General features: G+C 38.3%; 1 protein-coding gene across 1 annotated transcript in view; it reads left to right on the top strand.

The window, feature by feature from the left end:
- Positions 1-585: 585 nt before the first annotated feature.
- The window catches only part of DLG2 (discs large MAGUK scaffold protein 2), a gene marked incomplete at its 5' end in the record, with an annotated part of 1,947,716 nt that continues 1,933,672 nt past the window's right edge, over positions 586-14,629 (top strand). The window contains one exon of the mRNA XM_081100123.1: positions 586-1,811. Within this exon, the coding sequence (XP_080956249.1) occupies positions 1,793-1,811 (19 nt within the window). The remainder of the gene's footprint in view (positions 1,812-14,629) is intronic.

Here is a 14,629-nt window from a genome sequence, read left to right as displayed (position 1 = left end):
GCCCCTCCTGCCAGCCCCGCATTCCCCAGCGCGGCTATTCGTCAGCCGCGCTCCCTCTCCCACCTGGAGGGGAACGTGGGGCGTGGCGAACACGGGGATGTAGCTGCGCGTTTTCCTCTCTTCTGGGCACCGCAGCCGGGGCGAGCTGCCCGCCCCTCTCATTCCTGGAAGGAGCTCGCCCCTCTGGCCTGGACCATGTATTAAGGCTCCCGCTTCTCGGGCTCTTCCTCCCCTGAGCCCCTCACCGGCCGCCAGGGCATCTCCGACTGGCCTCCTCCCCTCGCCGCGGTCTGGCTCCTCTCCCCCGTCTCTAGTGCCCTCATATTCCCTCCTCTCACTCCGCGCAGAAAGGGACCGGAGAGGCAGTTGCTCCCCACTTCCCGGGAAGACCCCCTGGCCAGCCAGTGTTTCGGGGCTGGGGGCGCAGCGAGGAGGCCTGGCGCCCTTTTGCTGCACGTTCTGTGCCCAGCAGTGTCTCCCAGACCAGCAACCCCCGACCCTCCAGGCTCCATGTCTTAGAGGAGCCAAATTCGAGAGTTATATAATTTCTAGGGCTGCTGTTCCTCCTGCCTGAGGAAACCCTTCATCACGCGGAGGGTGCAGGACATCTCTGAGCTCTTCTTCTCTATCAGGACGGGGTGTGGGCAGGGGTGGCCCGCGGTGGCAGAGATTGCCCGTCTTTTCTGCAAAAGGAAGGTGGGTCGTTCGGAGAGAGAGATTGAGAGGCAGGGTGGAGGTGGAAGCCAAGCGGCCGAACTCTCTCTCCTTTAGGAAATCGCCAGCCCTGTGCACAGCTGGTGCTCACATGCCTAATACTACAGCGTCTCCGAAAACACCTTCGCGGGAAGGGCTGGCGGCTCTGGACCGGTCCCGGCGCTTTTCCTCGCTGGGCAGGCAGCTGCCTGGACGCGAAGAGATGGCACGATGTGAATGAATGACTCCAGGGTGAAGAGACCTGCTTCGCCAACTCATCCTGCATCAAGTGCCCCCCGAGTAGCACTGTCACTGTAACGCCTCCGTGCCAGGGGATTGCTTTCCTGCTTTTCAATCCTCCCGGTGAATACATGGGAGGATCAGAATCAGAGGGGGCATTAAGGATCAAGCCCGAGGGGCTCGGAGAGAACAGAAGGGAAAAAATGAAAGTGACAGCAAGCTGGATCCTGCCTTACTGAGGGGTGAGATCTGGAACTTGTGGTCCAGGGAACGGAAAGGGGCCTTTCAGTCTGTGTTCTGCTCCGGAAAAACTGTTCAAACTCACCCACCTTTTTAGAGATCAGAGTCAAAGAGGTTTTCAAAAGTATTTTTTTTGGGGGGGGGGGGCAGGAGGGAGGGTGGAGGGTATTTTAATTTTTCTCTAAAGAACGGAGGATCTTTATAATCAACCAGATCATCTTTGAATCCGATCATGTATTGAGCAGTGAAACTGCTTTGTAAATTTGGTTTGTGCCTTAATTGAGTTAGTCATTGAACTCCAAAAATGTTGCTGCCCGAAGAGGAGTTTTAATAACGTTTTTTATGCTTACAATAATTTTCTCAGCTTCTTTTTTTAAACCAATACTATTTTATAAAAACTGAAGTTATATTTCTCTAAACTCTGTGGGCAGTTTCAAAAGTTTAATTGTGGAAAAAATACATTATTTTTTCTTTATCCGAAAGAGAAGACAGCCTGGACTTCAGAACCAAGTAGGTGAAGTGGTTTGCAACAGTTACCTGACTGTTAGCCTCAATCCAGTTGGATAAAGTTGAGACCTGAAAAGAGAGCTTGAATCCTGTGGCAGTGGAAAGATCAAGAATGCCAGTCAAGAAGAAAGGTGGGCATTGAAGCTTCCTATGCAATATATATTTCTTGGTTCTGGTAGTTGTAATTTAAATTGTATTCCATTTGAAAGTAAGATTTGGGCAAATATTGATTACAATAACATCTTTTCTGTGGCACATCATTCAGTAATCTTATTTTGCTAAAGTGAAATGAAGTAGGACTGTAGTATTTAATTGCAGACATCGACGATTTCATAAATCAGGTGGTCTAAATCACCATAATCAGCATAGATTTGGGATCTACTTTAGTATTTTAAAGGTTAGTTTTAAACAATCTTGAAAAAAGAAACGTGTACAGTCGAGTTCTTTCTCATAGATTTAATATTTATCAAGTGAATTACATAGTGTAAAAAATAGCAAAGTTGTTTGCACTGAACAAAATTATGGATTTATTATCTTTTGATTAAAAATATATATCATATTTGGGTTTATTTTTGTGCTAAAGTACAAGTTTGGTAACTTGTGCTTTTCGAGATGTCTGCCTTATCCAATAGCATGATTGGCAAGTTCCCCAAATGAAGCAAACACCTGAATCCCTACCTCTTATCCCTCCCTTAAATTGATCAAGATCAGTGGATTCCTAAAGTATAGTTTATTATAGCCCAGTCCTTGGGAGATTCATTTCAGCGTAGCTTTGCTGCGCGTTATCTTTCTTGCTAAGGATCATAGTGAAACCAGATATTTTTTTGACATGGTATGGAAGATCAGATCAACTACAAAGTTTTCTCAAGGGTTTTGAACCAAAATTTATGTGAACACCCTTGAACTCTATTATACTGGCTAATAGATCTAAATGCTGACCAGTTGTGTGAGTTGCTACTATCGGAAACTAAAGTTTGGGGGTGAAGGTTAAAGTGAACCTGCCTGTGCACGGTGATTCATCCTCCTACCTGTCGCGTTGGAAGGTGCACTGAGGAAACAGTGTGATGCTTTACCCAACCAGTGTCTGTGGAGATGGGCAATGCTGTATAAAACCTTTGGAACACACCTAGAAACATCCCTTGGTACGCTAGGATTTAGGAGTGGCATTGTTTCCTGCTCCCTCTCTTCCCCATAGTATCACCGAGAGAAGTGAACTGTCTCTGAGATTTTGGAGCCACACCTGTCTGTACCTGACACAATTGGCTTATCTGGAACCAAAATGGCTTCAGTAATGTAGCCAATAAAGGATATAGGTGCTTGACTTATTTAACTTGCAGCGTGTTTTTATTCTGTCTACCACTCACTGTTCTCCAGAGAGAAAAGATAACTGGGAAGGAGGAGGAACAGTAACTGATGTTCGAGCAGGGCGAATTTCAGGTTTCTAAACCCAGTGGGCCGAGCCTTTTCAGAGTTCTGAACTTTAAAGGAAGTTACAAGAATTGCTTATACATGATTGAAAGTCATACTTAATGAGAAATAATTTAAATTTTATTTCCTTTTTTCCATCTTTCTTCTTATCTCCCTCTTTCCTTCTTCTCTCCTTCATTCTCCCCCCTCCCCCTTCCTTCATTAACAATGGATTGATTGTAATGGATCAGATTTTAAGGAATCGAGTTCTAGAAAGCAAAAACTGTATATATTTGGGTTATACTAAAGTATATGCATTATTTAATTTACTTTGTGAACTGATCTAGTTAGAAAAATTTATCTTATTTTTAATCTCTTAAAACTATCAGTATTAAGTTATATGTTTTAATCTTATAAACAACTAGCCAACAAATTATGACATGTGCATTATATTTTTTAATTGGCTAACCTTACTTTTGTACAAGTTCTAAAATATGAGTAAAACAAATATTTTTAAAGTATAACCTGAATTTTTATTCTGTGGGGAGTACTGTCCTCTGTCATCTTGAATCATTTTTTTTCATTGTTACATCTGATGGATATGACAGGGGAGCTAGATTAATGTAATTTTAGCAATAACTATCTTCATTGAGCCATGTGTTTACTCATTATTTAATATATTCTTATTAAAATAAGAAACTCTCATTTGGTGTCTATTTTATGTTATTGTAAAAGTAGAGAGGAGATTCTATGATTGGGAAGTGGGAATGGGTGTGTGACATCTGAGTCCATTTTTAGGCACTATTCTTGACTGTTCTTAGATAAGGTAAAATTGGTGTACCTCCAATCCCTCCAATCCAATCACTGCTTTTTTTGCTTTATGACATTACTTCCTACCTCTACCACTCCACTCTCTTCATATTTTTATAGATCTAAGTTTTAACAACCTTTCATTCCTTTATTAAAGATTTTTTTCTCTGAGAGTTGCTTTTCATTCAGGATTCTCTTTTCTACAGTAATAACTTGATTTGTTCCCAACTGAACCTGTAGCACACTTTGACCTACTTTAATTTGTGAAAATTCAGGGCTAATCCAAGATCAATTATAGTAGCATTATCTGATATGATCATGGTAAAGTGCTATTTCAATGAAACTTCAATCTATTTTCAAGATGGATTAATATAAGAAATAAAAGTTAATGATAATTGTGTCCTTACCAGTGTTTTCAGTGGAAAGTTGCTATTTTAATGATAAAATATGCTTCACCAGAATTTTTTTAGTACATTGCAGTTTCTTTTTTGAACAATTTTTAGTCTCCTTTTATTAACTATGTGAGAGAAACTATGCTTTTAGTATCTGGAGGTTGATGCTCATTTCCTTTCTGTGTTTTAAAAATATTGTCCTATTATCTTCTGAACTTCTTTTAAATTGGTAAAGAAGTTACCTAACATTTTTCATTTTTCTGACACTTTATTTCCTTTGAAGTATTTTTTTGCAACTATTCTCGGTTATATAATGGAGTACGTATAAATTTATTTTCACCAAGTACTGAAAGTTAAATACTATAATTTTCACAATTCATTGACATTGTTCTTTTTAAAGAAAGCTGAAATATGAGTAAAACAAATATTTAACAAATATGTGTAACTAGAATTCAAAGAGATGATGTCATATATCTCATGGGCGTCTTTGAAATTGAGATTGTTGTTTCTGGGTTCACAGTCTTTCCTGCTACTTCTATTTTTCTTCTTTTTTCTTCCTCTACCTGGGGAAGGGACCCCTTAGAACTTTTCTGTTTATTCCTTCCTCATTTAAAGTTTTCTTTATTCATGATCTGTTTCCTGCTCTTTGTGGCTTTATTTCTTTTTTGTAGTATCTTACTAATTTATATTTGTCTTTCATTATCTGGGTATAATCTCTTTCTATATCTAGTTTTTCTTAACTTCTTAAAATAACTTTTTTCCCCAGATCTTTAAAGGGGAAAATATGTACCTGAATTTACTGACTCCCCTTTTTGCAAATTTGTGTTTAAACTTTCATGTTTGTTATGTCAGTTTTATATCCAGATGCTTTTCCATTTCACAGAACTTCATAGTTTTTTCCCTCCCAGCCAATAAAAAAGTTACAGACTAAGTCTTCCCAGAGAGGGATGGAAAAAAGATAGTTTTCAAACTTTTTGAATTTCTGTAAGTCACAGTAAAATAGATAATTAAAAAAAAAAAAAAATATATATATATATATATATATATACACACACACACACACACACACACACACACACACACACACATATATATCTTTATTGATTTCAGAGAGGAGAGGAGAGGGAAAGAGAGATAGAAACATCAATGATGAGAGAGAATCATTGATTGGCTGCCTCCTGCACGTATCCCTGACTGGAATCAAACCTGAGACCCTTCAGTCCGCAGGCTGCCGCTCTATCCACTGAGCCAAACCGGTTAGGGCTAGATAATTTTTATTAAAGAATTTTTAGCCCTAACTGGTTTGGCTCAGTGGATAGAGCGTCGACCTGCGGACTCAAGGGTCCCAGGTTCGATTCTGGTCAAGGGCATGTACCTTGGTTGCAGGCACATCCCCAGTGGGGAGTGTGCAGGAGGCAGCTGATCGGTGTTTCTCTCATCGATGTTTCTAACTCTCTATCCCTCTCCCTTCCTCTCTGTAAAACATCAATAAAATATATATTTTTTAAAAAAAGAATTTTTAGATTTAAAAATCTCTCAAAAGGTCATCTTGACCCTGGTTGAAAAGGTTACTGCAAATCATAAAACTGTAAGACCCTTGATGTTGGAAAATACTCATTAATTCAGAAGGCACACAGAGAGAGTATCTGGAGAGAGACACAGAAGAATCCTTCTGTATTCAGCTACTGATTAGGAGTATGTTATGGAGCAAACAATAGGCATGGCACTAAAATGATGTTAATTTGATTTATTTTATAGTTATTATGTTTTGGTAAAGTGTGCAAATGATATTTTGATACCAAAAATGGTTTTTCCTTTGGATAGGAGAGTCTAGTCAGTGAGAAGATGTGCACAAAATATTGGATTTTTAAAACATTCACATAAGACATTCTATGCCTTTGCCAATCATTCAATTAATCAATTCCTCCTACAACAATATATTTACTAAACTACAAGAATACTCGCTCTTCTTTATTAATTATATACGCTCCTTATATACTCTTATCTCTGAACATTTACTGTTTAACCTTGTTAGTGATTTTAAAATATTTTTAGTATAAGGCTGAGACGTATAAAATCTTCTTCTTACTGGGGGAGGAGGACCTGTTCCCCAGCTGTACTTCCTGCTCAGGAATTTGTAGCAGTCAAGCCATGAGGGCTTTGTATCCTTAATGTAGGTTGCTTTGTCAGCAAAGGGTCATGAGTTTTACCCAGTTTCTTTTGTCCAGTCAGTCATTCTGAATTCCAACTAGTAAGCTTTCTGCATAAGTTCATTTTTTAGTAAGTTTCTCAAAGCTATTTCAAGAATTATGGCCAAATCACCTCCATTATGAAGCAATTCTCTTGACCCCATTTTTTAAAAATTTAAGACCAAGAGGAATGATACTATAAAGTAGAAAGCCCTGTAAAAATGAATTACTGTGCTAAAACTTTCAAAGATTTTGGATAAGGTTATGTAGCCCATTTCTTCTGATGACCCCATCTTGCTAGCCAGTGAGGCCTTAACTCTATAGGCGGCCTATCATTTTGGAGAGCTGTGACATCTTTATTGTTGAAAGTGTGATAAGATGTGGAATAAACCTGTTAGGTTCTGTTTATTTAAAGTTCCTTAGAGGTAATAAAATGTACATTTTTAAAAGGTAAAATTATATATGTATTTAAGGAATGGCTTTACTTCCATTTATTTATTCAATAACTTATTCACTCAACAAATATTTATTTAGTGCCTACTATGTACCAAGCACTGTGAGAAATAAGATGGTCTCTGCCTTTATGATGCTTAAAATATGTTAGGAAGGCAGATGTGGAAACAGACAATTTCAATGTTGTGTGGTTGTCATTAACACACTGTCATGGAAACAAAGGAGAAGCACCCAGCCACATCTAGGGGAATCAGGGAGTTCTTTATGGGAGATATGACATTTAGGATGAGACATATAAGACAAGTAGAAGGTTACCAAACAATGTGAGGGATGGTAAAATACTGTTTCAGATTTATTTTCTTTGCCTTGAACTATATATCACTATGACCTCTGTCGTTGTTGTCGTCATCATCATCATCATCATCAGAGATAATGAGGAAAAAAACCCTAGACTAGTAGTCAGAAGACATGTCTTTTAGAAGAGACAAGATCATATAATCATTATAGATTCTCACTCTGTAAATGTAGGAATGTAAGAAATATCCATTCATCTTCTGCAGTTCAACTTTATTTCTGATCCTTAGTCACTGAGTGGTGGAAAAATAACTCCATTCTGTGTAAGGTTTTCTCTACTTCCCTGGGTTATGGTAGAGTACCTGGAATGGGAGTATACTCTGGTCACTGATAATCTATAATAATAAAAGGGTAATATGCTAATTAGACCGAATGTCATTCTGGACGTCCTTCCTGATGAAGCCAGGGCCAGAGGGAAGCCAGCCCAGTCCCGGGTGCCTGTGGGCAGCTGAAGGAGGGAAGCCTGGGCCCCAGGTGCCGGAGGGAAGCCGGTTCCAGCAGCCGGGGGAAGGAAGGCCTACTCTTGCACGAATTTTCATGCATTGGGCCTCTAGTCTGTATGTAATAGCTTACCTCTGAGACATGAGTTGTGTCTAGATAGTTCAGAGATTTGCTACTTCCAAGACATGGATTTCCCCCCTAGAATTCCTTTGTTTCTGTTTACTTGGATGCATCATGATGCCATTCCTCTCTGGGGTCTTCCTGCCTTCCAGACAGTGGTGCCAGGAAACAGACAGTGGTGCTCCCTTGGGATCCAAAGACTTCTCTCTCTTTCCTTCAGCTGCAAAAATCTTTGTCTAGATTGGGGATATTCTCTCTCTCTCTCTCTCTCTCTCTCTCTCTCTCTCTCTCTGCATGTACCTGAGAATCTCTTTTTTCTCTGTAACAAACTCTGTTTTTATTTTGAGGGCTTAGGTTTTAGGAAAGCAGAAGTAGAATAACTTAAAAATCCCTCTGTTTTCTGTCCTAGCACATACCTCCCTGAGGCACTAACGTCCAGTTACTAATTTGAATACGAAGAAAGAAAAATGGGAAAATTTAGGGAGAGAAAAAAATGATTTTCTCAAAGTGCCAGTCTCCTACATGTGCAGTCAAGTTTATGTGCCTTCTTATGATGATGCCACCAAGTGACCTTGTAAAAATCATGTCTTTCTGAACTTCAGTTTCATTTTCTGAAAGGGTTAATACTATTTTCTCTCACTATATATTTTCAGTTCAAAGAAGATAATATGTATGAGCTTCACTTTTGCTGTTAGTGATAGGACCAACACTTTTCACTTGATGGGTATGGTGTTCTTTGAACAGGTGAATGGCATCATGGTGCAATGGAGAGCCCGGTGATGGAATCCAGTCTACATCAGCTGGCTGTCTTATCTAAAAAAAATCAACAGATTGAGCTTCAAATTCAGTGTTATTAGGATGGTCAGTAACTGACTACCCTCTTAATAGTCACCTCTTGAGATTATTGTGTCTATCAAATAAGAATACCGTAGGAACGCTCTACACAAATTCTTGTCATCAGAATACTTAACAAACAAAACTGGTTCAAGAAGATTAGTTGTGTTCAGAGTCATAAAAGTCCATGCAGATATGACAAGGACAATTCTGCTTACATATCCTGTGCTTTTTTTATAGATTATGATGACATTTCTTTTGAGCATTTTTTTCTTTTTTTTATATACTAAAGTAATTTGTAAGCCATCCAATATTTACAGAGCAAGTGCAATCTTTAGATCTGCTTTAAGCCTGGCCAGACATTTTCCCACAATTTAAATTATACCATTTTTAAAAAGATCTGTATTTTTTTTCATTTTTTTAGTACGTACATTTCAATATTCAGTTAAAGACGTAATTTGTTCTCGTGTTCCTTTCTATTTATTGCTACTTAATTTTGAACTTTTCCCATTGTTCTCTCCAACATTTTTATAGAAAATCTGAAAACATGGTTTATCTGAAATGCAGTAATATAAATACATCATTTTATACTAATACTAGAGGCCTGGTGCACAGATTCATGCACTAGTGGGGTCCCTCTGCCTGGCCTGCAGGGATCGGGCTGAAACTGGCTCCCCAACATCTCCTGAGGGGTCCGAGATTGTGAGAGGGCAGTTTTCGGGTGACGCACCCTGGAATCAGGCTCCCTCCTCTCTGGTTCCAGGTGCGTAACCTGGCAGCTCCTGCATTGAGCATCTGCCCCCTGCTGGTCAGTGCACGTCATAGGTACCAGCCAGTCGAACGGTCAGACAGTTACTTAGGCTTTTATATAGATAGATCTTTTTATTTCAAGAGGGGAAATACCCTGATCAACAGGTGTTTATTGAAGTATATTGAAAATTCTTTTGGGGGGTCTGACGAGGCAGTAAAGTATAATTGCTAAGGACAATTACAGAAAAAAGAGAACTGTGGTTCTTTCCCAGTGTGGCATAATACTTAAAAGAATAGGCTTTAGTGACAGCTAGACCTGGGTTTGAATCCTGGATCCAACACTTAATGATTGTGTAGTCTTGGGCAAGTTACTTCTCTCAGCTTGCTTTCTCATTTGCAAAATAGTATTTCTTAGGGTTCTTGTAGAAATTGAATCAGGTGACCTATGCAGAATGCTTAGAATTGCTCATCAGATGCTAGCTAAGCTTATTAGTAGTAAAATGATACCTTTGGTGTATCACCTTGAACTGTATCACCTTTTAACACCAAAAAGCTTCTTTTCTAAAGACCAGGTACAAGAGTAACTTTTCTATTGGTATTCATCATTTTATTATTTTCAAATATCCTCAATTTAAAAAATAACATCAATAATAAGAATTCAGCATATATAAGTACTTGCTATTAAAATATTTTTATTTGCTAGTTACAATGTCATATAAATATCAAAATTGTGTTCAGTTTTGCATATATTCACTTAAAATGGTAAGAAAGAAAAACTTAATTGTTCTTGTTTCTTTCTCTTTTTTTAATATATTGTATTGAATTTTTTACAGAAAGGAAGGGAGAGGGATAGAGAGTTAGAAACATCGATCAGCTGCCTCCCTGCACAGGTCCCACTAGGGATGTGCCCGCAACCAAGGTTACATGCCCTTGGCTGGAATCAAACCTGGGACCCTTGAGTCTGCAGGGCAATGCTCTATCCGCTGAGCCAAACCAGTCAGGGCTCTTACTTGTTTCAACTGCTATATATCACACTGTAGCTGAAGTAATATTTCTAGCCCAGCCAGTGCGGCTCAATGGTTTAGCATCAACCTATGAACCAGGAGGTCATGGTTCGATTCCCAGTCAGCACACATGCCCAGGTTATGGGTTTGATCCCCAGTAGCTGATCGATGGTTCTCTCTCATCATGGATGTTCCTTCTCTCTCTCTCTCTCTCTCTCTCTCTCTCTCTCTCTCTCTCTCTCTCTTTTAAAAATACTTTTCTATTGATTTCAGAGAGAAAGGGAGAGGGAGAGAGAGATGCCAGTTGGGCATCATTGATGTTTCTATCTCTCTCTTCCTCTCCCTTCCTCTCTGAAATCAATAAAAATATATTTTTAAAAGTGATATTTCTAAAACTTTAAAAAAATGGTCATGCTTCTCTTCATTTAAAAATCTTCCATGGTGCCCTAGCTGGTTTGGCTCAGTGGATAGAGCGTCGGCCTGCGGATTGAAAGGTCCCAGGTTCGATTCCTGTCAAGGGCATGCACCTTGGTTGCAGGCACATCCCCAGTAGGGAGTGTGTAGGAGGCAGCTGATCGATGTTTCTCTCTCATTGATATTTCTAACTCTCTATTTCTCTCCCTTCCTCTCTGTAAAAAAATCAATAAAATATATTTTTTAAAAAAATCTTCCATGGCTTTTTACTCCTCCTTGGATATAAGGCCAAACTCAACATGGTTTATATGGCATCAACTTACTTCCCTGCTCCCATGGCACCTGGTACCTCAACATAGCACTATTGCACTCTATTTTAATGTTTTACTTTGCTGATATTTTTTACTTAATTATCTTTACTCTCAGACCAAAATCTCTGAGAGGGTGGAATAGTGCCTGCCTTGTTTGATATCAAGTTTCGGATACCTGAAACATCGTAAGATAGTTAATAAATATTTAATTAATTAATGAAAGAAATTATTACTAGTATTTCTATCTACCAGACTTTTTAAAGTAGGACAATTTATTTTTGTTGTTACAAATACCATTTTTATATCAAACACATAAGAAAATTAGTGATTTAACATTTAATCATAGATTCTAAAATTCAGTGATATAATTTATGTCTTATTGGTCAAGTTTTATTTTATTTTTTATAGAAATATGCTGAATTCTTTCTGGGGGATTAAGGATGGTATTGTGGAGAGAACACTATACATGGAATCAAAAGCTTTAAGATTAAGCTCTGTTATTTAGTAGCTCTGTGATCTTGGACAAGCCACTATGAATTTCAGTTTCATGTATAATAGGCATAATAGGACTTCGCAGTGGTCAGAATCAGATCAGATAATGCATGTAAAAGTTCCTTCTAAACTTTAAAAAATGTTGCATAAATTTATGTAAATAATTTCATTATTCTAAATGCTTTGCTCTCCAAGATTTGTGTATTAAGTTCACCCCTTTCTGTACTATAAGTCAATCTTAGTTTTCCTAATATATGTTCTAGAATTCTTATTTTTCTTACGTTGTAGCAAATAATTTTCTGTCATCCTTTTCTTCTTTCTAAAAGTTAATTTGTTGGCAGTATTTCCATTAGCTGTTTCAAATTTAAGTTACCTGTCCCAAGTTATTTATAACTTTGGGCAATTCTATTTTTAAACCAAAAAGAGTTGAACCATAATTAACAGACACATGATTACCTACAATTTCAATTACGTAATATTCATTATATCTTTTGGATTGCATATTTCATGTAAAAATTTTATTTAAAAAAATGATTCCCTTTCCCATTTCCTCCTGTAATCCAAATTTAGTTTCCTTCTTTCAGTAGATTGAGGACTCATAAGAAGATAGATTTCCTTTAATAAAGAAAATAGGAGAATTGACGCCATTATATTGGCAATTCATGTGAAAAATTCTGCACTTAGAGTACCTGGTTATTTGAACATCAAATAAAATCTTAGTTTTGACTTACTTGGATAATTATTGAACTTTCCACTTTATTCGACTTGTCAACTGTCAATATCTGGCTAGGGGTGTTTGACTTTTACAACAGGATCCTTGTCATTTTGTATATCTACAATTTTTTTTTTTTTTTTGCTTAATTTATCAATTTTGCACAACTATCTAGTTTTAGATTACCTGGGAACTCAAGCTTTCATTAATCAGAAACAAAAATCTAAGTGAAGATAGATAAAGGGCATAATGGAATTAACCTCAGGTGGTAACAAGGGCAGCCACAATTTCAGCACTGGATGCTGGCATGCAAAAGCCTAAGTTGTCTAAGTTGACTATATTTGACCATTTGTGTGTGTGTGTGTGTGTGTGTGTGTGTGTGTGTGTGTGTGTGTTATATTCTAGCTATTTTAGTATCAGATTTTTCTCGTACAGAGATGAGAGGCATAATAAGCTCTGTTGGTTTAAAGGCCATTGAACTGCTTAAATCAATACTGTGTCTTCCCTGAGTAGTTACTCAATATGTGCTGAATGGATTAGTGAATGTCCCCTTACCTAGCAAATTATATTTGCAGCGGTGATTATGGGAATGCTGTTGATACATTTTTGAGAATTGTTGCTCACAATAATAAGAGATCAGAATAAGTGAATACCTACAAAAATGCCACAGAAGTAAACAAAAGAGCTTAAAAACTGTAATTGTAAGAAAAGAGAAAAAGTTTCCTTATACTTAGTAAAATTTCAGAAACTAACAAATTAAGAATAAAAAAATACTAAAGCCTGAGGCACTAGAGATAATCAGATAATTAGAGTCTAAAGACACATTTATGTACTTGGGGGAGGCATAGCATAATTATTATACTGTTGATTACTAACATTAATGGTAAGGAATGGTTTAGAAAGTGAGTTCAATAAGCCACTGTCATTTAGGGAAACTGCTGATGGTTTAATTATCGACGAAATGAGGTTTCAAATATTTGTTTTTGATTCAAAGGCAACTTTGAATACCTCTTATTTTAAAATTGGAGAGGGCTTCCTGTGTATCCACAGTCATTTTTGTATTTCTAACCCTCTCAGGTAAAAAAGAATAATTACAAGATGTTTTCCACTTATTACTGCTTATTGAAATTCTCCCTTCTTTCAAGGGAGTAAGCTTGAGGTTTGCTATGTCATATAGGACTAGTAAGGAAGGCCTCCTTGACAAGGTGACATATGAATAGAGATATGAAAGAAGTCTAGGAGTAAGCTTTATGGACATTTGAGGGAAGAATGTTTAGGTAGAAGAGCAAGAATATCTCTCAGGTAGGAGAGTTCTTGGTAAATTGAGAAAAAGCAGAGATCACTCTGGTTGGAGAAGACTGAGGAAGAGGAGCAGTGTAAGAACTGAAAGCAGAGAGGTGGGTTTTTGCTAAACCCTCCCCGTCTCACTGGAGGGTTTAAGTTGAGGGGTGATGTTATCTGACTTATGATCTTTCTGGTTGCTGTGTTTAGAAATGGCTGTAGGGAAAAAAAATGACTGTAGGAGGGCAAAGGTGAGAGCATGTAGACTAGTAGGAGGTTATTGCAGTAATGCAGGGGATAGAAGGTAGTGGCCTGGACCCAGCTGGTAGCCCTGGAGGCGGTGAGAAGTGATAGGATTCTGCATATAATTTGATGTTAGAGCCAACAAGATTTACCGATGGATTGTAGAGAATTAGAGAAGAAGAATGAATGATGACTCCAATGATATTGGCTTGAACAATTGAAAGGCTCGGAGATGGAGAACATTGCCAGAGAAGTAGGTTGGGAGTGGTGAATAAGACCTGAAGTTCAATTTTGACAGGGTGAGTTTGAGATGCCTATTAGACATCAAAATGGAAATGTTGAATATACAGTTAGATGAATCTATAACTCAGGAGAAAGGTCGGAACTATCCTATCTAATAAAAGAGAAACATGGTAATTGGCGTACAACCACTACCCTTCCCATTGGCTAATCAGTGAGATATGCAAATTAACTGCCAGCCAAGATGGTGGCCGGCAGCCAGGCAGCTTAAAGCGAACATGAATGAGGCTTGCTTGCTTCAGTGACGGCGGACTCCAACGTTCCCCGCCTGCCTTGCCGGCCTCTGAGCTGGCAGTTTGAAACATTGTAACAAATATAGAAGCTAAACAAAACCCCAGAAACCTGCTTTCAGCGAGCCGGGATCTCAGAGCTGGAGTTGATACAGAGTTTCGGTTATAGAACACAAACAAACCAGATACCTGCTTTCAGCAGCAGAGGCCTC

This window comes from Myotis nattereri (genome assembly GCF_964212035.1).
Source record: "Myotis nattereri genome assembly, chromosome: 9".
NCBI classification, from domain to species: Eukaryota; Metazoa; Chordata; class Mammalia; order Chiroptera; family Vespertilionidae; genus Myotis; species Myotis nattereri.
This window is presented reverse-complemented; position numbering and strand designations above follow the sequence as displayed.